The 23,642-nt window shown below is 33.2% G+C and overlaps 3 protein-coding genes and 1 non-coding gene across 5 annotated transcripts; all 4 read right to left on the bottom strand.

Annotated features, from left to right (window-relative positions):
- Positions 1 to 9,729: 9,729 nt before the first annotated feature.
- On the bottom strand, positions 9,730 to 9,802 carry TRNAF-GAA (transfer RNA phenylalanine (anticodon GAA)). The gene has a single exon. It is a non-coding gene; the product is annotated as a tRNA-Phe (tRNA).
- A 1,260-nt stretch (positions 9,803 to 11,062) lies between these two features.
- On the bottom strand, positions 11,063 to 13,260 carry LOC141683842 (uncharacterized). Its single transcript, XM_074488609.1, has one exon. It carries the CDS (start codon positions 13,180 to 13,182, stop codon positions 11,206 to 11,208), a length of 1,977 nt encoding a protein of 658 aa, XP_074344710.1. The 5' UTR covers positions 13,183 to 13,260; the 3' UTR covers positions 11,063 to 11,205.
- A 2,207-nt stretch (positions 13,261 to 15,467) lies between these two features.
- Positions 15,468 to 16,989, bottom strand: LOC141687373 (peroxidase 5-like). Its single transcript, XM_074492621.1, has 2 exons — positions 16,633 to 16,989; positions 15,468 to 16,487 (listed from the first exon to the last, which is right to left on the bottom strand). The coding sequence occupies exons 1-2, from the start codon at positions 16,855 to 16,857 to the stop codon at positions 15,726 to 15,728; spliced, it is 987 nt and encodes a 328-aa protein (XP_074348722.1). The 5' UTR covers positions 16,858 to 16,989; the 3' UTR covers positions 15,468 to 15,725.
- Positions 16,990 to 17,764: 775 nt separating this feature from the next.
- LOC141686732 (uncharacterized) lies at positions 17,765 to 22,487 on the bottom strand. 2 transcript variants are annotated; one of them, XM_074491783.1, is made up of 9 exons: positions 21,943 to 22,487; positions 21,141 to 21,174; positions 20,816 to 21,019; positions 19,783 to 19,872; positions 19,132 to 19,197; positions 18,933 to 19,024; positions 18,770 to 18,817; positions 18,585 to 18,692; positions 17,765 to 18,071 (listed from the first exon to the last, which is right to left on the bottom strand). In XM_074491783.1, the coding sequence occupies exons 1-9, from the start codon at positions 22,215 to 22,217 to the stop codon at positions 18,044 to 18,046; spliced, it is 945 nt and encodes a 314-aa protein (XP_074347884.1). In that variant the 5' UTR covers positions 22,218 to 22,487; the 3' UTR covers positions 17,765 to 18,043. The 2 variants fall into 2 exon arrangements, with proteins under 2 accessions (XP_074347884.1, XP_074347883.1); XM_074491782.1 differs by lacking the exon at positions 17,765 to 18,071 and adding an exon at positions 18,089 to 18,281 and having other exon boundaries at positions 21,943 to 22,481.
- Between the last annotated feature and the right edge of the window lie 1,155 nt (positions 22,488 to 23,642).

Genomic DNA, 23,642 nt, shown 5'->3' with positions numbered 1-23,642 from the left:
AATCGCTCGCAACCGAACCGCATTTTGCGGATAATCGCGAAACGCAGGTTGATTGTGGATTTAAATTTTAAAAACCGCTCATTCACGTTTTGGATGCAATTTTAAATTCCTGAAAATCGCAAACACAATCACAACTCGCAATATATATTTATAAAAAATGTATTTCCAAAAATATAGTGGATATCATGTAAATTAATAAGTATACACATTTATTAACTAATCTTATGTTAATGTTAAGACTTCGTTCATAAGATTCACAATCATTATAACATATATAACCAAAATAAATATTAAATATAATCAATATTTAATTTTATTTTTTCCTTTTCTTTTTTTTTTCTCTCACCTCCGTATTTTTGTGTGTTTTTAATCTCCTTGCTCCACACGGAGTATTAGTTTGTATTTTATTTTTAAATGTAAATTGATCACGTAACTTAAACTTGAATTTATTAATATTTTCATTTTTTTTACAAATTATTAATTATTACCATTACAATAGAATATTAAGGACATGAGACTGACTTTAGCTCAATACTATCATTTTTTATATCATCTTCTTTCTTATTTCCAATAACATTTCTAATTATTTGTTCATCGTTTATCAATTTTATGAGTGGTTCGGTTCATTCGATCGAACCGAGTTGAATCGAAAATTGTCAGGCTCGAGTAAAAATGTTCCACGAGCTCGAATTCAACCGAGTCTTAAATTTTATGCTTGAAACTCGTGTAGTAAAAAGTTCGATAGGCTCAACTCCGGTTGAAAAACTCGAATCAATTTCAGCAAATATTGACAAAAACTCGAAATATGATAGGCTAGGCTGGAGTTCGATTTTATTAAATATATAAAATATAAATAAAATTTCAAATATTTATATTAAAATGTATTAATATTAAAGATAAAAAAATTAGTAAATGTCCGACAAGGCTCACGAACCTTACGAGACGAGTAATATGAAGTTCGAGCTTGACTCTCTAAATAATTCAAATAGTCTGAGCTCAAACTCGATCGACTATTATCGAGCTGAATTTGAATATTTTACGGGTCGAACTCTAGTGGCTACGAACAACTTGACTGCTTTACACCCCTAGCAGCAGCATAATTATAATATTTTTTAATTTATATGAATTTTTTGGTAAACATTTAATTCAAAATTACTATTTTGATATCATATTCTGATAAAAATAAAAATTACTGTTGGCATAGACAACTGAGCCCATAAAACCTATGTGCAATTTAATGACTTTAAATCATTGAAATCATACAAGAATTGGATAATTAAACCATTACAATATATTAACTTTATACTCATGTGCAATAACACGATTATTATTACTTATTTCATTTATGAAGAATTTCCATACACTAAATAAATCATTTGTTGATAACATATTGCCATATAATAAAAATTTATTTATTATCGAGACTTGGGAATTAACTCAAAATTCGATATACTAACTTTATGCTCGTGCACAACAACTAGGGGTATAATTGAGTAGAGTCGGGATGAAAACTGGTAGACTCGATTAAAAATGTTCCGCTTCGAGCACGAACTCGAGTTCAGCCGAGCCGTAAATTTCAAGCTCGAAACTCGGGTCATAAAAAGTTTGATAGACTCAAGTTCGACTTTAAAACTCGAGTTAATTTCACCAAATATTTCACTAATTTTTTTTTTATAAAAATGTATTTATTTAAAAATTTTAAAAATAGTAAAGGTTCGATAAGCCTCGCGAACCTTACGAGTCGAGTAATTTGAAGTTTGAGCTCAACTCCGTATAGAATTCGAATAGCTCGAGCTCGAACTTAGCTGATTATTACCAAGGCGAATTCAAATATTTTACGGGCCGACTCTAGTGGCTAACGAACAATTTGACTAATTTATACCCCTAACAACAACACATTTATAATTATTTTTTAATTTGTGTGACTTTTTGAAAAAATATTTGATTCAAAATTACTATTTTGATCCCGTATTCTGAGTAATATGAAAATTTATTATTGGCATGGAAAACTGAACCCATAACACCTATGTGCAAATTAATAACTTCAACTAATTGAGTTGAAGACACATTGCTTATATTTTATTAACATCAACTATGAAGTTAACGATTTGTTTTTTTATATTCGATGATTCAACCTATGCAATTTAATATTTATATAAAATAAAATCATTCAAGACTTGTGTAATTAACTCATTTAAATATACTAACTTTTTATTCGTGTAAAAGAACAGGATTATAATAATTTCTTATTTATGTAAAATATTATTATAAAATTTAGAATTAGACATTCATACATCAAATAAATTTTCTTTTGATAGTATATTAATATAAAATAATATTTTTTTTCAACATCGAGACATAGGTAATTAACTCATTTCGATGTACTAATTTTATGCTCATGTAATGTGACGCCCTCAATCTCGGGGTTAGGAAATGAGGACCCACACACCTTTAATCTAATAATTAAATAAGCATAAACCCCAATTAACTACTAACAGGATCAAACAGGATAAAGTATGAGACAAGATTACAACTACCAATCATAAAATAAAACTTACAACCCCAAAATAATTTTAAATATACATAGTCGATCCCGGCTTGGAACCGACAGATAACCCATTATATCTTTACATCTTTCTGACTAAGCGCTTTCTCACTCAAAAACACCACTACCTGCTCTAGCAACCGGAAGCCCTCAACACGGTAGGGACCACCAGGTACGCTCTTACGAGCAGTGCGCCTAAGCCTGACCATCTTCTTGCTTAACTGCCATAGTTAGATTAAAATAAAACATATGAGTATAAAACTCAGCACGTAACTATAAAGCAGTTCTACAATATAAAATCCACAATATACTTTACCAATCTCAGGGCATTTCTACTTTATTTGCTCTAGGTGGCAGGTTTCCATATTTTGGGTTAAGGAAGGGTTATGAAGGAAAAATATGGGGCTTTCAAGGAACAAGGCACGAAGCAGGGTGAAAATCGACATTCATCACAAATCATTAAAGGATCAGAATAGATCTTTCAGAAAGGAAAGCAACAATATTTCACTATATAGAACTAATTAAATGATCAACAGATTAAAATCAGGGTTCACAAGCTTTAGGCTTCACAATATCACAATTAACTCTTTTCAAAGCAATATAAACCATTTTAATTTTTCAAGAACCAATTACTGAACAGGATATTTCAGTTCCATGTTAAATAATCATTATAGAACCCTTGATTGGATTACTTTATCTTTTCATTTCATTATAATACGGGTGATCAGCCCGTACCGACCTCCATCCGGTCTTTAAGGTACCAATCGGCATAATTTCAGCCTTAAATTGGACTAGCCCCGCTAGCCTCTTATCATGACTGGACTAGTCCTACTAGCCTCTTACGTCCCAATTCAATCCATCAGGAATTCGTTTTGAAAACCTTGAGTTGGAAAAAAATAGGTTTTTCTAAATTCATTTTATCATTACCAAGAATATGAAATCATTCGGACTCTTTCAAGTCGAAACTCATTCTTAGATTCAATTTCAAGAATTCAAGTTAAGGAAATGAATCAAGGATAAACAAGATGAAATTCTAAGGGTTTCAAATCAATGATAACAAGGTACTAAAGTTAAAAGAATCATACTGTTCCAAGGATCGATAAGGAAGATGGTGATCACAGAATATGGAATCATTATGAAGGGTTCATAAAGGTAATTATAGGGTTTATAATAGTTCATGGCATAACAAATAAGTTGAGCGGAAAAGATAGGTTACCAAAGGGTTGAATCAATAAACTTATCAGTAGCAGTTTTGCAAGATCAAAAACAGGGTATTTCAATTCAATAACAGGGTTTCCTTATTTTGACAGTTCAATACTTTATATGGTATGAACAACATTCTTGCTATAACCATTTACACAAGTAATTAGAGTTACTTGCCTGAATTCGCTTTCCTGTTTCACAAAGGTTGAACTACTGCCACCTAGTATACCTTTCTCTTTCCTAGTCTGAATGCCCTCACGATCTGAATCTACAATCAAAACCAAAACCTCAATTAGTTTCTCAACTCTCGTTCCCGGAACGTTCACTCAATTACGATAGCTCGATTATACTCTTGACTCAAATGTACGAGTATAGCTTATACACATAAGCACATAGCACATCATATACTATATTCTTCACCTTTTCACCTTTATATACTCGACAATCGACTTATAAACATCCTTATCTCGACTCGAAATCAAATCGTACTCTATATTAGTACACATAGCTCCTTATACTTGAAATTCTTATACAAATAAACAAACGACAAAACTTATAATGACAACCATAGTTAACACAGATCAATCATTCCCTTTCTCTTATACTTTAATTCGAATCAACATAGCAAATTAGGCAAAAATCTCACATACAATCCTTAACTAATCTCCATGATCAATTCAAGCACTTAAATTAGAATTTGACCTTTTAAGTACTATAAACCATTCGGCCTTTCTATAAACACCTCCCAAATTCAAGCAAATTTTCATACCAAATCCATATAACATATAATCAATCAAACCTTCATTTAATCCAACTTAATATTTCCAATTAAAACAACTATATCATTCGAATTTTCAAAAACAACGACATGCATTTCAATTTTTGATCTCATACATAGCATGCAAGTCTCTTTCCATGGTTTAATCCTAAATTCTAATGAATCCAAGCAATAACAACACACCAATTTACTTCTTCTTTCTTTATCAATAAAATTCGAACCAAGGCATCTTATAATCTCATATTTATACTCGAATTTCTCATCCCTAATTCCATTAAACACTCTATTTAACTTATCATTTTCAAAAAACCATCAAACAATCATTTTTATCAACTATAATCAATTCATTCTTGATAAATCAAAGCCCTATGCGGCTTCTACATCACATAAATACCTGCATGGTCTAATTTAGCTTTAAATTCATCTAATCATTCAAACCAAATCATAATTTATAGACTTAAACTTCAACAACTCATTCCTACCAAGTAATTATCAACTTAACTCAAAAAAAATTAAAACCCTTTTTGAATTTCAAACAAACCAAGCATGCAAACACAAAATAGTCGATTAAATACTAGAGCTCAGTGTTTAACATCATTGCTCACCACCGGTTCACCGGAGTTCATCACCGGTGGCGGTGACATCTCGGTGGTGCCCCCATTCGGGGGTTTCCAACCATCAACCACCAATTTTCTCAAGTAATACACACATGTAAACACATATCTTCACTCTAGATCATTTAAGAATAAAAACCCTTTTGTTTCCATGAAAACCGAATTCAAAATCACCAAATCCAACTTTGGTTTTTCTCAAAAACTTGAAGATAATGACATGCATGTATGTATATAGGTATATATCATAAAATCTCACACAATCATGTTTCTATAACCGAAAAAGAGTGAAGAACAAGTGAGAGATTGAAGAGATAGTGTACCGAGATTGAGAGAGAGAGAGAGAGAGAGAGAAATCCCGAGAGGGATGAAGAAATGAGAGAAAAAGAAAGAGAAGAGAGAAGCTCGGGTGAAAAAGAAAGAAAAGAGGGGGTGGGTGTGATTATATACTACCAAAGGAGGGGTAGTCTGGTAATTGAGTTATCCTGTTTCTGATTTGCTTTTTATTCTTAAAAGAAAACAATTTTGATCTGCAAATATCTCTCTCGGAAAAGATGAATTTGATACGAATGATCATTTTAAAACGTAAATCTCGAAATTAGCTTTCCAACCATTACTCATAATAAGATTTTGAGCGTACGGTTGATTTTATATGATTTTTACAAGTTTGCGCTAATAATAACATTTTATCACATAAAAATCAATTTAAAATGCAACGACCAACAGATAAATCTGTACATCATTTTTAAAAAGTCTCTAGGACTATTATGACAATAAGTAAACAAATCCCATACTTTTATCTTGCTCAGATAATTTTATAAAAATGCGCGAAGGTTAAATAAACCTTTATTTAAATCAAACAATTCCCCTTAAATTCATAAAAACGTCAACACATCACGTAATCATGCATATAGACAAGTAAGCACACATACGAACACATCTCAACTCATGTATGATCATAAAATTGTCTTTCTTTAATCTTTATTCTTTTCTACGCGTACCGGGTCACGTTCAGCCTGACGGTCCGACGCTCAGCGTTTCAATCACGCTTCTCATTATCATTATCGACCGACACGTCACTAGGACGAAATACTTTATTTAAACATTCTTTTCACACAATCATACATATTTCACATTTTATATATATACTTTAATCCCTTATTAGTACGGGTTCCGTTCTACCTGACGGCCCGACCACAAAGCTCAACTCCTAAGCTGACTCTTTAAATTGGAACGCTTTTATTTACGTTCCTAGATTCTAATATACAGTAACGATAATTAACCATCACTTAATCACATAATCATAATTACTTCACATAAATCACACTTTATTGACTTAATTACATCGCAAAATTCTCAATCGTCACATGTAAAATAGCAGAATAATAATTATTATTTTTTATCGCAGTGAACCCGCAATCGCTACCATTCGGGTGCGCACCGGGTAAACCCCACGGGCTCACGCAATAGCCTGCAAACCAAATGAACCACGGTAAACCGCATTTAAGCGATATGCTCTAACTCAGGAGGCATAATCATAAATTCTCCTCTGGTGGGATTCGAACATGTGACCAACTGAGCCAACCTTTGCGGGCAATAATTATCTTTTGATATATATAAGGTATGACTTTTTGTGAAACATTTAATTTTAAAATTTTTTTGTCGTTGTGTTTTTATAAAGATGACAAATCATTGTTGGCATAAAGACACATATGTGCAAATTAATAATTTCAACCAATTGAGGTAAAGACCTATTTTCTTAAATTCTAATACCATTAGTTATTGAGCTACATGGTTATTTTTTACATAATTACATTGTGCGGCTCAACCTATATAATTTATTATTCGTATAAAATAAAATAACTTGAGACTTGGGTAATTAATTTATTTCAATATAATAACTTCATAATCGTTTATAATAACAGGATTATAATTAATTTTTAATTTATATAGAATCTCATTATAAAATTTAATCTTAGACATTTATACATTAAATAGATAAGTTTTTGATAAAATGTTACTATAAAATCATAATTTTTTAATTATCAAGATTTGGGTAATTAACTCATTTCGATATACTAACTTTATGTCCATGCACAGTAACAGAATTATATATATTTTTAAATTTATACATAAATTTCAATTATAAAGTTAGGATTAGATATTCGTGAATTAAATAGAGAAATAATTTTTGATAATAGATTACTTATTAAATTATAATATAATGATCTTACTATATCATGTTCTGAAAATAGTATTTTTTGTATCCCCGATGGAATAAATCATTAAAATAAAATAATAGTGTGGTGAATGTGGATTTAATATATTTATGCTTAAATTAAAAGATCTCATTCCTGGAATTACGAGGAAACATTGAGTTTATATTGAGATTGAATAACACTATTTTTATTGGTAAGAATGCACTATAAACTTAATACTCACGATACAATATAAACTCAAGGATGTTCGTCGTGACATTAGTTTTTCTAACATGAACCACAAAATATCGTATCAGCAACATGTAAATACCGTAAATGTGTATAAAAAATCAGTAATATGTTTTGCAAAATAAAGGTAGCCTGTGTTATGCACATAAGGCTGAGCAAAATCGAACCGAAACCGAACCGAACAGTGCTAATTCGGTTCGGTTCGGTCCTGACTTTTCAGAAATTCGATCTAATCGGTTTGGCCCGAATAGACCGAAATAAAATTCGGTCCAGTCTGGTTCTTGTAAAAAATATTTCGGTTCAGATCGAATAGACCGAATAGACCAAATTATAAATATTATAATTTTATATTAGATATATTTTACATATATCTTAATAATTATAATCATAAATTTTAATTTGTAATTATATTTATACACTCTTAAAATTCTACACATCACCTTACTTTAATTATATTTAAGATTTTATAATTTTTGGTTTAAAATTTTAATACAATTTTTTTAAAAAAAATTCGGCTCGTTCGGTCCAAAACCAGACCGAAACGGATTCGTTCGGTTCGGTTCGTTTTGGTCCATAATACAATTTTTGGTCTGGTTCGGTCCAGGAAAATATGATAATTCGGTTTTTCGGTCTATTCGGTTCGGCCCGGGTTTAGACCGAACTGACCGAATGCTCAGCCCTGCTTGCACATGTAATAAAGCCAATATATATACTATAATGGTCGAACAGAGGTATAATTTGTAGTTTGGTCCAGATTGAACCGACCGAATGCTAACCGGACCGAACCGACCGAATGCTCAGCCCTGCTTGCACATGTAATAAAGCTAATATATATACTATAATGGTCGAACAGAGGTATAATTTGTAGTTTGGTCCGGACCGAACCGACCGAATGCTCAGCCCTGCTTGCACATGTAATAAAGCTAATATATATACTATAATGGTCGAACAGAGGTATAATTTGTAGTTTGGTTAACCCCAACTTTTTGGTTTTCCCTTTTGATCACGATCGTCAGATCTTCTTAATCAAATAATCAGAACCGTTAGATCCAAATATTAAAATAACCCCAGCATTGTGTAAATGTAAAGAAAAAAAAAGAACAGTGCGGTGAAGGTGGATTTAATATTTCTATGCTTAAATTAAAAGGTTTCATTCCAAGAATTACGATCATTTATATTATTATTTATGAAGTTACAAATAAAGTTTTAGGTTCAGATTCCGCCAACAACAAACATTTAGATTATTATTCATAAAAAAGTATCCAGGATCATATCCCGCCAACTACAAAAAGTTTAATTATGATTTATGAAAAAGGTAAATATTTCAAATTTAATCAATCATATACAATACTATTTGATATTAACTTAAAATTATACATAATCAAATTATAAGTATTGAATATTGATGTTAGTAATTAATTATTACATTAGAATTTTAATAAAATTATATTAAATATATAAATATTAACGGGAACCGTAAGGGTCATAAAGTTAATAAGCCTTATAATTAATATTTCTATGCTTAAATGAAAAGGTTTCATTCGTGGAATTACAAGCTTAACCCCAGCATTGTGTAAATGTAAAGAAAAAAAAGAATAGTGCGGTGAAGGTGAATTTAATATTTCTATGCTTAAATTAAAAGGTTTCATTCCAGGAATTACCAGCATTTATATTATTATTTATGAAGTTACAAATAAAGTTTTAGGTTCAGATTCCGCCAACAACAAACATTTAGATTATTATTCATAAAAAAGTATCGAGGATCATATCCCGCCAACTACAAAAAGTTTAATTATGATTTATGAATAAGGTAAATATTTCAAATTTAATCAATCATATACAATACTATTTGATATTAACTTAAAATTATACATAATCAAATTATAAGTATTGAATATTGATGTTAGTAATTAATTATTACATTAGAATTTTAATAAAATTATATAAAATATACAAATATTAACGGGAACCGTGTATCACACGAGTTAGTATAGTGTAAGGGTCAAAAGATTAATAAGCCTTATAATTAATATTTCTATGCTTAAATTAAAAGGTTTCATTCGTGGAATGGCAAGCTTCCATAAAATTTTAAAATAGGCTTAACCCGTGCATTCTGTAAATATTTTAAATAAAAAAGAAGAGTTGTGCGGTGAAGGTGGATCGAACACCTGACCTCCAGATCTTCAGTCTGGCGCTCTCCCAACTGAGCTATCCCCGCTAGATATTAAATTATTTTTTATAATATATTTATAAAACGTTTGATAAACGTTTGATGTATATTTCAATTTATGAGAAGCCGTTATCTTCTCTGATTCGTCCCTTTCGTTAAAATGAAAACTGTCCAATTATCAAGAATCCCAAGATATATGTTTAAGCTTAAACATATATAACTATTTGTCTATTCATTAGGTGTGTACATACGAATCACATATTTTTTGTTAAATACCTTTTTAAATTTGTTTTATTTTTCTAAATATTCTTCAATTTTTTATCAACGATACCGATTTTTGACCGATTAATCCGATTTTTAACTGATTAATTCGATTTTTTTTCGATTTTTGACCGATTTTCGTAAAAAATTGATTTTTGACCCAATTTTCGCTTATCAGTTCGATTTTCTACCGAACAGCGATTAGTCACCGATTAATTTCGATTAATCGCCGAGTTCGGTGCTTGTATGATTAATTATAAAAAAAATGGGTCTGATGCAGTTGAGCATTCTTTGTAAAACTTGTGCATAAATATTCGTAAATAGTGATCAATTAAATAAATGGTTGGCCTGGCATGATAAATTGAAATCTTTGATAATAAAAAAATTATCACCCTTGGATAATATCTCCACCTCTTATTTTGTTGGGTGCTTGTAGTTCAACTTCAGCTTCGTTGCATTTCTGATTTCGTTTGGTCAATTTATCCTGATACTACCATTTAAAGTGTCAATAGACTCCCCTTAACCTTTTTCATCCTCATTACTTGGTTTCATGTCTACCTAAAAAATTGGCGTTGAAGGTGGCCAGAAGTTCTCTTTCTTCGCTACTTTAGAACAGAGAGTAGCTAGTCCAAGAATAAGGCGTGTCGACCAAACTATACACATACATTCACTACGTGCTAGCATCTATTAAACCTTTGTGAGATTCTCCAGATTGTCTTTAGAAGCAATGTGATTGTCTTGGTCCAATGCTTGACCTGCTGCTGGCCAAGCCTGAGTTAAATTGAAGGCATCCATAGATTTGTTGAATCGGTGATTAAACAGAGATCATTTAGAAAGTCGATCACAGTGCCTCCCAACTTTCCATACTGTGTGTTGAGCACACGAGCGTGTTGTTTCCTCTACCACCTTAAGGTTTTAGACGGACTACATAAGCTTCTAAAATTTAACAAGCCTAATTTTTACCAAGTCTCAGGTATTTTTGGACAGATTTAATATACCTCTGAAATGTAAATATTCTGCAAAATTTAAAGGAGTCGAGAGCAGATATGTCCTCAAATGCAAATTTGGTTCCACCAAATATAAACACACCACACATTGTTTTATTCATAGTCTCAAAACATACAACAAAAACCATAACATATTAGATTACTGTCCAGGGTTCAATGGAACACTCATTTGAACCCTACACACTATAAATCACACTTGATCCACAAAGGTTCATCAAATTTGCCCTTTAACTCATCTCCAGCTACATCACCACCCAAACTCAAACGCCCAACATCCACATCATTTCTCGGATGCCATGCTGGTGTCCCATTCTCGTATCCGTTCCATGTCAGCCTCCTCAATCCACTTCCATCAAGCCTCACTATAAAAAGATCACCATAAGGCTGAAACTGATTAGGCACTGAAATTGGCTCTGCTGTTACACCAGCCATGTTTGCCGCAAACAACATCCACTCTCCGTCTGCACTAAAACACACGTGGTTTATCCTCTCGGTATCCCCATCAGATCCTGCAATGTGGATTCTCCTCAAATCTGAACCATCCGCGCCAACAACATAAATGCTAAATTTACTCTCATCTTTCGGATTGTGCATGTTAGACGAAAATGCAATTAGTTTTCCGTCTGGTGACCAGCTTGGCATAGTGTCAATCCACGGTCCTTCTGTCAATTGACGAATCTCACCCTCAAATTCGCCTTTAACAGCATCCATTACATATAAATTCTTGTAACCAGAACGACCGGACCTAAAAACTAAATATTTTCCATCCGGTGAGCATGATGAAAAGGCATTATTTCCAGTAACTTCTTTAGTAAGAATTTTAACATCTACTTCAACTTCTTCACACTTATCTGTTAACTTCGCTGGATCAAATGTGATTCGAGCAATTTCAACAGTTGCTTTCGCTGTCGCGAAAATAGGTCCGATCGACGTGTAAATCACATTCTTCTCAGTTGGACTCCAAACATTATAAAATGCAATTCGATTCTTCAATAAAGTCCATCGTCTCGAGCCATCTGATTTAACAATTTTTAAGCCAGAATCAGGGCCTAAACCTTGATTATACGCGACAAAATCACCATCAGGCGAAAATGTAGGGAAAAAACCGTTAATCCTTAGCATTCTCAAGCTGTTAAACGGAGACGATATAGGTTCCAGGTATGGAATCACTGATTCTCCTGTACCTCGGAATCTATGATAACCGAGAGAAGTCGAGTCCGAGGAGACAAACGGACTGTAATGATGAAATTCAGGGTTTAACAACAGAGTGACAGGAATAAATGTCTTTAATTCAATATCGAAAATCTCGATATGACGATATTTATTATCAGGCCTTCGCGTAGCCACAGTTATTTGATTAGTATTGTGCAGTGCAGCAGGAGTAAAACAATGAACACCTGGCGGAGTGATTCGAAGAGGAGCATAAGATTCGCCAGATTTATCGAAATTATCCGTTAAAACTAATCGAAAAATACTCCACCAACCGTCATCAGCTTGACGGTGAAAGTAGATAGTGGAGTTACCTGACCACGTAGGCCATCCACCATGCTGGCAGACCACAATGCGTTTTTCGGGATTAGAACGTCGAAAAACGATAATGTCTGTTTCGAGATCGTGAAATTCACCGGACCAGGGACGAGAACCGTACGATGCAACAGCGATAAATTCTCCAGACTGTGATATGGATGGACTGTAATCAACTTCAGCTTTCGGTGTTAATCGTGCGAAATTTTCTTTTTTGCCATTTATTCGAGTAGTATACAGAGCGGACCAGCTCTTGAAAAGCTTATGAGGCTGTTCGTGAGCTGAAATGAAGTAAATTTGATTGTTTTTTATGATCGGGCAGTCGTGAAATTTGCTTTGGGGCACTGATTGAAGGAGCTGAGGCCTGGTGAGTCCTGGTTTGGTTAAATAAACCTGAGCTGATCCACTTCTTTCGGAGACATAAACAATAGATTGATTGTTATCGATGTCGTTATCATTGTCGAGAAATTGTGCATTAAAATTGATGGAAATTCCATCTGTCAGACGTCGTTCTTCGGATAATTTAGCGGTGGGAGATTGGTTAAGAAAATGAGGGAGGTATACGGAGAAAATGTCGAATCCGTATTCAGTTCTACCTACGGTGGAAAAGATGATTGTGCCATTGGGGTTTACCATTGTTGAAGTTGTGGAGTGATGAAAGAAAGTGAAGTGTTGGGAAGTGAAGAGAGGAAAGTGTTTGATAAATTTAGTGAAAGTATTGGGAGATTTATAGTAACTGAGAAATGCAGAGGATAGGCATTGAGATATCATCTCGTGTGTTTTTGTATGCGTCTGTAATGACGCATGTGCTACAATCCAAGCTTATCTATACATGTGATATGATGCGAAGGTGTAGGGTATAAAACACTTGACTGATTTGATCAACTATCTTATTCTTTTAAAAATATTGATAAATCATAAATCAATAATTTAACCGATTAGTTACGATTTCTGAAATGCGTTCCCGATTTCAGGATTGCATTAGCCTATACCTCCACGTATATGTACATGAGCTATTTCAATTTGTTCAGGAAACTGCTCCTCAGCCTCAGCAGGTGTGAAACTAAAATATTCCAGTTTAAAATTCAACTCAACAAATATAAGGTAAAATATCCAGGCTTATCTATACATGTGATATGATGTGAAAGTGTGGGGTATATTGCCAAAAATCATGTTGGTTCCATGATCTGATACTATGATGTGCAATTTCATTATGTGTTTTCACTGAACCTAACGGGGCATTTAATATGCTCAATCGTAATAATTAACTGTAATCAATCTACATATATTATGGATGACCGTAAATGTAAGTAGTTGTGAATATAATTTTAAATAATCGCTAATTTAAAATTTAATTACGAATTTATTATTTTAAAAATTGCCAAAACTCAATCGCAACCCTATATTGTATAAATTAATATTAATTTTAAAAATTATTTGAAATATAACATAAATGAAAATTACTAAGTATTTAAATCTTAGACTTGTCAGTGACCTAATACAGCTACTTAACAGCCCAACAAACTAAATGGGGGCCAATTAGTTAGAAATTTCTACGCACTAAAAGAACAAGTAAGGTATTGATGACTTGGAGTCAAGTGAGGAACTTGCAGTGATAAGTTAGGTTTTTTCTCTAAAATAATTATTTGAGCGGTTGAATCGCAAATCAACCGCAATTAATCCTAATTACGTGGATGAATTTAATTAATTTTTGGATGTTAACAATTTGGTTGTGAATGAAAATATTGAAAAATTGTAAATTACAATTTAATTTGATTTTTACCACCCAACCGAAGCAAATCAGAATGCGTACACCCTACTTGTAATCATAAAATAGGGTAATAATACTTTTTCTTTTTCGGTAAAATTATCTGGGAAAAAACATAAATTTGTTACTCGCTATAGTTATAGTTTGGTTTGGATTTTAATGATTACAGTTTAATTTGATTTTTACCACCCAATCGAAGCAAATCAGAATGCGTACACCCTACTTGTAATCATAAAATAGGGTAATAATACTTTTTCTTTTTCGGTAAAATTATCTGGGAAAAAACATAAATTTGTTCCTCGCTATAGTTATAGTTTGGTTTGGATTTTAATGTTGACCTTGCCTCCGAGTAGAAGAATATTAGTAATTCAAATGTTTTTGGCTGACTACTATTTCATGTCAACTTATGCGATTTCGATTTGTTTCATAAACTTGTATTTAAGTGTGAAATCAAAATATTCCACCATAAATTCCCCTCAACAAGTAGTTGTTAATGTTTTCGGAAGACCTGGAAAAAGACAAGATTGATATAGCAAATACGAAATTCGCAACCAGAAGTGGACGCACTGTAGGCATCCACCAACTCAAATGAGGACTAAAGAAACATCAAGCATATCCATCTATATACATTCTGAATATAAACTAAGTCAGAGAAGGCCTTGCTTAGTCCAAGATCTCCTCTCGACAAGCCGTACGTTTGGTAATTTCCTTGATACTTCACTTAGAAGTCGACACTCAACATCATACTTATCTCGAACATGTTACATGTGTAGATATATTCATCTGCTGTTATTTATGGTACTTGAACCTGGTCGCTGTGGTTGTTAAGTAACCGTCAATCTAAAACCTTAAGGTGGTAGAAAAATGACTCAACAGAATCTTATACTCTTCAACACTCCCCCTACGTTTGGCTACAATTGAAAACAAACCTAAATCAAGCTCTGATACAATATTAATTAAGTTACCAGCTCTGCGGTATGCTGGCTGTTGATATGTTCTGTCTGGATTTACATTTTACTGTATTTTTCTTAGATATTAATCTATCACAGTTGTACCAATCACCGTTCATTACAGTAACACTAGTATAAACCAATTCAACAATCGATGTTTGGTTTTCGGGAGAGTTATATTTTCCTTCAAATTATGAATTTATTTGTGACACTGATTACTGGATTTACATCGGATGCTAATATGTAATGGAATGGCAATAGCTCGCAGTATTAATTAACGACGATACATGTATGAATCACTGGAATGTGAAATGGAACGCCATTAGCTTGCAGTATCAGTGATCATCTCTTATGATCTATCTTGACTTAATCGCTTGTAAATCAATAAGAAATATATGTGATACTGGTAAACATTAAACAGTCTTCATGAACTGAAGCTTATGCTAGCTGTAACAGAAGCCTCAGTAGTAATTCACAGCCCCGCATTTGTTTCTGATCTCTCCTTTTGTTCCAGTTAAAACATCAAGGTTTCCAAGGTGCACCATGGCGTCTGCAAAGTCCTTGATCCAAATTTCAGGATAATCTATATATTTCTTCACAATTTTAGCTGTCAATGGACTACTGGCGAGGACTTGATCTGAAGTCAGCACTCCCATATTCTTCTTCAAATTCTTGTAAAACTGGTTATCGAGACGATAGGGGGTTACAACATCAAGTTCCACAGTGTTGATAGCATTTTCAGGACACTTTTTCTTCAAGAATTTTGCAAATTTATAATCCAAGGAGGGATCTTGTGGATGACTCGAATTGAATGTGTAGAGACGATTTGAAAAGGTGCTACACTGAGTAAATCCAATAGAATGAGCTCCAGAAAGGGCTGTCATTTCTTTGATTGACATACTTTTGTTGGTAAAGAACTGGATCATTGGTGGAACGTCGAGAAATGGGGGAGGAAGAGCTGTAACTTCAGATTCTAAGGAAACAGTTCCATCCCGACGGCCTGATGGAATGTTATAGTAAATACCACCAGCTTTATAAGTACTATCTCTAGCTGCAAATGCCAGTATGTCAGCGCATGACACAATTCCAGGACATACAGCTTCAATCTTAGCTTTGGCCTTATCAATTAAATCCAGTCCTCTTAAACCCTTGTTTGCAAAACTGTCTAGTTCTGTTGATTCCTTGGAGAACGTTGTTTTGAGCAGTACGGAAGCATCACACCCCTATTGCACCAAATCAAAAAATTATAAATAATAAAATGCTGTACTCAGAGTTTTCCAAACAAAAGAGACTGTTTACAGGGATTACCTAACTATATATGGCATTCTATTAACTAATCTGAACAGAATGTTAAGAATTATATCTTACCCTGACAAAGCAGTCATGAAAGTAGAGACGAATGATACCAGCAGGAATGGTAGGATTTTTTCTTACAGCTGCACTCACAGTCTTCCAAACAATGTGTTCAGCAGACGGGCATGACTCTGAATAAAAACCGTGTTCCAAGTGTGAGTGGGCTGCTAAAATCTCCAGTGGTGCCATAATAGCCATGGCCAAGAATAAGAGCGTGCAAATCATGAACATTGTAGACATGTTGATTAAGCCTCTGAAATTCTCTTATGATAAAGATTGACAGAAATGAGATGTGCTTAACCTATTACCAAGTTCAGGTATTTATACAGTCCAGTACTGCAGCAAGTATGTATCGGTCACAGGCTGGCTACTAATTATATATTAAACAATCATCCCAGAAAACTACATGCAAGTATATGTTTGATTGATATATGTTATTAGTACAAGTACAAAAAAATTATGTTTACTTGGTTTTATGTATTCCAGCATGTTTCTTCACGTGGAAGCATGGAGTTGCTGGTTAATTCATGCAAATTTAATAAATATTTACAGAGCTTCTAGAAATAAAATAAAAAAAAGAAGGATTGCACCTATGAAATGTAGTGCTTCTTCTAATTCAAGTAATTAGATGCTTACTGTTCAAGAAGGACAAACAGGTGATTGCCGTCTATTTTTAACTGGAATTGATGCCGGCCTGGACTAATTCAATAACCTAAATCTTATGATAACTTAGTTCTCGTTTTGCTGGCAGTGACTAAAATTACACGTAAATTAGGAATACGTGTCCAAATTTGAGTGTTGCATCATACTCGTGCTTCGATCATCACATTGTTTTTAAAATGCAAAGTGAAATCAGCAACTTCTGAAAACAACTATTCAGAATTATCTTTGTTGGTGGTGTTATTTGAATTATGAAATGATGGAGAACACCCTAATACGTAATATGCAAGCTGAGGATTAATCAAATTAAGCATGAGATTTGGTACTTTTAGGGTTTCGTTAAACTAGTGCATTTTAAACGTTTAAGCCTGTCGCATTATATCATGTCTTGTTCTTTCTATTGCTGTATGACTTGTATTTGTGTTGCTTTCTAAAAACCGATGTCTATTGCAATATTTCTAGTAGTGCTATCGGCTTATCACATGGCTGTAACTTAAAATTATAACGCTGCATATTCATTTTTATGAAATATTCTGGGTTCATACAGCATGACTGTAATGAGATGCAGCAAGCAAAGATCGTATAGCCTAATTGGCTGCAAATTGGATTACCCATGAACCTCTATATGTCTACAGATTCAGATGGTAACTATTTGCAGAGATACAGCTGTTCAAGTTTGGGACATAATTCGTGTGATTATGTATTCTTCTGTCTTCAGATTTAAGTTACATGCTTTAGTTCTTGTCAGCCATGCACCATGCATTACTTAATTCCCCCATCTTGCTCTCCGAGAACTGATCAACAATACCAGTAAAACTAACGAACTTCAACTTATATATAAGCATAACTAGAGATGCAAAATCTATCATACAAGGCTACATATGTTCTATCTGTTACAAATGGCAGAGTGTAATTGATCAGTGTGTAACATAATCAGAAATGCGCATTAATAACAATAGTCAGGAACACATAGATTTTAGGGTTGCTTCTTCTTCGATGGAACCCTGCCATGTATGAGATTTGTTAGCATATGTGTGTAGAGGACAATTGTTTGATAGGAGAGCATTTATTAGCAACAGAAATGCTCTTTTTTGTGGACATGCAAAATCTGAGAATGAAGTAAACAGTGTTTCTAGGGTATAAAACTTAAATTGATCATGTCACTAGCAGAGTAATTAACTATTACCTAATCATCTACCTTCTGTGAGAAACATGAACATTTTAGATATAATGTAAAGTTAATGAAAGACAAATATAGAGTAATATGAACAGAAAGTTTGAACTACTGAAAGATTTTGTAATAGGACCTTGTATATGAACGGGGGAACATCCTCGAGAAAACGAACTCTTTTGCTTTTATGAGCAGTGCATATAGTCCATAACAGGGAACGTGAAACAAAGCCATGCCAAAATACCTGCAGGTACCATGTATCAACAAAAAAAGTAGATATTTGAGAATACTGGAGGGGGGGGGGGAATGAACATGTTTTACCAGGCAGGGGCCCAAGGGGTATTTAGCTCAAGGAAAGGATAAGGCCACCTATAAGAGGGACATGCACATCAGTTTTCAGATTATGAAAAATTAAAAAACAAAATACTACATAATCATGGTATAATGTTTATTCGTTAATTACCAAACAGGGGAATGCTCTTACCATGTAACTCCACAAGCATGAATTGTCCATTGAAAAATTATATAGGCACCAGTCCACAACACAAAGTATGTGAATCGGGACCAAGGGAATGGCTGTAACATTGGCGAATAAATATTTAATAGTAATTAGGAGTAGAACAATGAGTTGGAAGGCAATGTCACAGACTTTTTAAAAGGCAGAAAGGAACTTAAATGCTTACATGACTGTTAAAGGCTGAATCCAGAAAAAGAAAAACAACATTCACAGAATGCATAAGACCTATTAACTGCCACATCCAGAAAAAATTGTTCAATAGAGAAGCAGAAAATCAGATTCAACTACTAATTCCAATATTGATGATCATGAAATGCAAATCCATCTATGCAAAAGTTCCAACACAATCATCGTTTTTTTTGCAACTTCGAATTGTATTTATGTTGGCTTTATATTGCAAACAATATCATTAAAGAGGTCCGCCTTAGGATACTAAGAGTAAACTCCTGTACTTGCTATTCAATAGAGAAAAACAACCAAAAGGCTACCATACCCAAATCGTTCACGAAACTTCTTATAAATGAAACACAATCTTTTCTCAGTTTAAATCTTGCAAGATGTGATGTAATGCTAGAAGTGTAAAAGCAGTGTCTGAAAAGCGAGAAGTGAAGTTTTGGTTATCTATAGAGCTCGAATCAGGACCACTGAGGAGGGTGGTACTACAGCCTGGAGCATGCTACAACAAATTTATCAGCATTTAGCACTTCAAACATGCATTTTTCATTGGCACCCAATGAAAAATGACAAATAACTAGAAGTTTAGATCAGATCTGACTGAGATTGTATTAGAAAGGAAGAAAGTAACAGCAGATCTCACCATGGTAAGTTCAAAATCTTTACCGACCATTAATGGTACTAAAATGAACCAAAATACCAAGTCTGTTAGCATGACAGCACCTGCACATGCCTGGAAACAGTTGAATCAGCTACAAATAAACTAGTGTGAAGCAGCTCAAAGATCCATAACTGGTTTTTCTATAAATTCAAAGAATGTCGTAAGAAAGGTTAAAAACAACAAGTCCTTTTGTCCTCAGGTAAGTAAGCAGCCAGATCTAGTTCATGAGAATTCATCGTTGTTATTGTTGTTACTAATAATATTAATACTAATTACTTCATTGATTTTTTGGAAGGGGTAATAGCATAGCTCATTACAAAAAGAAAATGTCCTAGGTAGGAAAAGGTAATGAATTCAAAGATTGTGATCAAAATAAAAAGCAAGACACCAAAAAAGACCCAAGTAGAACTTGAAAATTGAATTCTTATACCTTCTTAACATATATGTTCAGTTAGCTTGAACGAACCACAATGACGGGCCACTTCCTAAGGTATCTAATATCAAAAATTCTTTTTCATACATTTTAAAGTGTACAAGATGCCCTGTTTTTTTCTCAAACTCTGACTTGAGAATATACATAAGGTGCAAAGCAAGGAACAAAACTCATTCTAAGAGCAAGCTCAATGCTTAGCTACACTTGATTCTATACCTAAAATATTAGACCCACCTATCCATTATGCATTGGTTGAGCATCTTGTAAATTCAGTTAAATTTCTTAGATATAGGTATTGTCTTATACTTCCAACTCAATCCTGAAGGTTCTATTTTCTGAATTTTCTCATGTGTACATAAAAGATGGAGCATTCTTGATCTAATTTGAAGAAATGAATTAAGAGCAAGATTCTACCTAAAAAACTGGTAAACAGATAGTATGCTTAGACGAATTGTTTAGATCTCTATTTGTGATTTTTCAATGTAAGGTTATCAGCTTATTGGGTCAATTGAGGCATAATATTATGTTTGTTTTACCAGGAAAAACTAGAAAATTCAAAACCAATATATTGCATTGACTAACATGATATATAGAATGCAATAGGATTTCCAAAGTTCCTGCTTCTTGACCAATTGAACTTCCTGTTTCAACAGCCTCCCTATTTGCAGTAGGATCATTAGGTTTATCACTGCGATCCTTCTTAAGGAGTGTTTCTCTGTCTGCATCCTGAGCAAAAGGTTTCTTTGAGTAAATCCAGCACCCACGAGCAGATACAATAGTTCCAATCTACACAAATAAATGAAAATGTATATGAACCGCTGTATAAGTTCAAGCAGAAGAAGGTTTACAAAGATATAACAGAAGTAAAGCCAATTTAAAACAACCAGTGAAAAAAAAGAGGGCGTACCGCAAAGTAGAATAGCACCAATGTAAACGTCCATCTGCATATCAGTTCAAAGAAGGAGATTATACTAAATTTGTCACAGGCAGATTAAGTTCATTATAGGGACACAACCAGTTTATTCAGATTGTAAACTAATAAACTCCCAAAACATCGTTAAACTACAAAATATCAGGGTACATTGCTTTCACAATAAAATTAACAAAAACTATTATAATAGAATATACATTTAGTATGAATGAGTGACGCTGGTTTACGACATCATCCCAAACATGTTGAACACACTAGTCCAACGTCTGGTGCTGCATTGCTACGATTTTCAGATAAATTATTGCAAGGTTTCCCACATATAAAGACGGATAATCGAATGAACAAACACAACTTTCACCACTGCTAACAATGACAATACAGAAGCATCTAGCAATACCATAATCTCTGAAATGAATAACTTGTGGTTGTGGGAACACAACCTCACTTAATGTACCTAGAAAATGTTAAGGGACTATATAACAAAATTACTTTAAATAGGACATGAACTCCTTTTCAAAGAAAATTGAGCAGCATAACTGACTGATATAAACAGTAAGAATTGAGTTCATAGCAACATAGTAAATTCATATAAAATCAAACATTTATTTATAGAAACTATCCACAATGAAACAGATAAGGTAATTGTCAGTTAAAATTTATCCAACTAATTATCAACAAGATAAGCCAACTCTAATCATTGCATCAACTGAACTTTAAAAGACCATAAATGACAAACACTTGAAGTAAATGTAAGAGTTGAAGTTAAGGAAAATCATACTGTGTATAGAAATAGAACACAAAAAGGCCAAAAGAAACCACAGTCTGATATAGCAAGAAAGCCATGGAACAGAAAGCTATAACTCTGTAAAGTAACAGCCACTTGGGGTGCAGATTTTTCCAACATGGTAGCCATAAATCACAAGACCTGAGCTGCTGATCACCTTTTAAACCTCTTTTTATGGTAATTCTAAGTGATATACTTAATGGGATTATGATAATCAAAGCACAAACAAAGACTTGCCATTGAAGCCAATAGTCTAATCCCACAGCCATTTGATAGATTTCTTGCTATATGTGTAGTGTTGATATAAATAGATTAAAGTTTGAGTATTTGAAGCAATCCCATTAAATTGGAAACCAAGAAAATAGAGTGGGGTTTCTTGATTTGTGGGATTAGTTGGAAATTTGGAATGTTGGTTGACATAGACAAAAAGAGAGTGAGCTAGCTTTGTGAGGGGTAGTTTTGACATTTCACTAGTGTTTCAGACATGGTTAAAATTTAATGATACATCAGAGGATTGTACTGTTTAGTTTAAAGAGTCTGACAACTGGTTCAGGTTATTTACTAGGGTAACTGGTTAAAGAGAGTATGTTGTTCATGTTCATTTATTATTTGTATGGTTAGAAGTTGAAACTGTGCTGTTGTGTGGATAGGAGTTGTATATTGCGCAAGAGGATGCAAAGGAACCGCAACTGAAATACGAATCATGTTAATTGGAAGAAATGCATGATATTAGATTATAACGGTTTTAATGTGAAAGTCATGGGTCATGCACTTAGTTTATAGGAAGAGCAATGCTATATACCGAAATTGATCCTAAAAATGTTCTCAGGTCATTTTTACATGTCCTTTTTACGTGAAACTTATATTAATGTACTGAGTGGTTCATTTAATTAATGGGACAACAACTTAACATTCGAGAACGCTTTTGAAAACAGACTTTGGCAGAATTTAGCATTTCTCTTGTACAATTACAATTTAATGTTGTAGGGTATAGTCAAATAATTATAGACAAAAAACAATTTGATAATGAGTTTGTGAAACTAGAAATTTTGCATATATTTTTTTCGATATCAATGGTTTTACTGATTTAATGGCAGAAAAATGAGATAATTTTGACATAAAAAAATTACAATAAGAGGGACTTGAAAATAACACATGAAAGGGGCCCTGCAATTTAAAAAAATGCCGGATCAAACGAAAAGCAAAAATTAAGAATGAAATGGCTAGGCATTTAAAACAAGCAGAACGTTAAATATACAGAGGGAGTGAATGTGATGGCCGCCACCACCACCAACTATGTTCGTAAAAATTGTTAATCGGTACTAATCGGTTTAGTTATCGATTAGGGATTAAATGGTAAATCGGGGATTAATCGGATGGATTAATCGGAACAAAAAACGGATATATTTAAATATTTTATTATTATTTAATATATTTACCTTATTTATTATGAAATATATAATTCAAAAATAATTTATAAATATTAATCGGATTTCAAAAAATAGATCGGCCAAATATTTTTTTAAAATTAATCGGGATTTTTTCAAAAATCGGGAATTTTCAGAATAGTGCACCAACTCGAAAACTAAGTATTCACAACCTACCATTATTAAAGGTAATCGTTCGTACGTATCATTTCTCTACTGTTCTGCAGCAAAATTAAATTTTCTTTTGTTTTTACCCGATTTATAACG

Source organism: Apium graveolens, chromosome 9 (genome assembly GCF_009905375.1).
Source record: "Apium graveolens cultivar Ventura chromosome 9, ASM990537v1, whole genome shotgun sequence".
NCBI classification, from domain to species: Eukaryota; Viridiplantae; Streptophyta; class Magnoliopsida; order Apiales; family Apiaceae; genus Apium; species Apium graveolens.
The sequence above is the reverse complement of the archived record's forward strand: the minus strand, read 5'-3'. Positions and strand labels throughout refer to the sequence as shown.

Excerpts from the sequence above, each read along its gene's own strand:
- LOC141686732 (XM_074491783.1), bottom strand. The coding sequence starts at position 22,217 with ATGGCTGTGGGATTAGACTATTGGCTTCAATGGCAAGTCTTTGTTTGT. Across the intron at positions 21,020-21,140 it reads TGGTGCTATTCTACTTTGCG|ATTGGAACTATTGTATCTGC; the intron begins GTACGCCCTCTT and ends TTATTTGTGTAG. Across the intron at positions 18,818-18,932 it reads CATGCTTGTGGAGTTACATG|GTGGCCTTATCCTTTCCTTG; the intron begins GTAAGAGCATTC and ends TCCCTCTTATAG.
- LOC141683842 (XM_074488609.1), bottom strand. The coding sequence starts at position 13,182 with ATGGTAAACCCCAATGGCACAATCATCTTTTCCACCGTAGGTAGAACT.
- LOC141687373 (XM_074492621.1), bottom strand. The coding sequence starts at position 16,857 with ATGTCTACAATGTTCATGATTTGCACGCTCTTATTCTTGGCCATGGCT. Across the intron at positions 16,488-16,632 it reads TTCATGACTGCTTTGTCAGG|GGGTGTGATGCTTCCGTACT; the intron begins GTAAGATATAAT and ends TTGGTGCAATAG.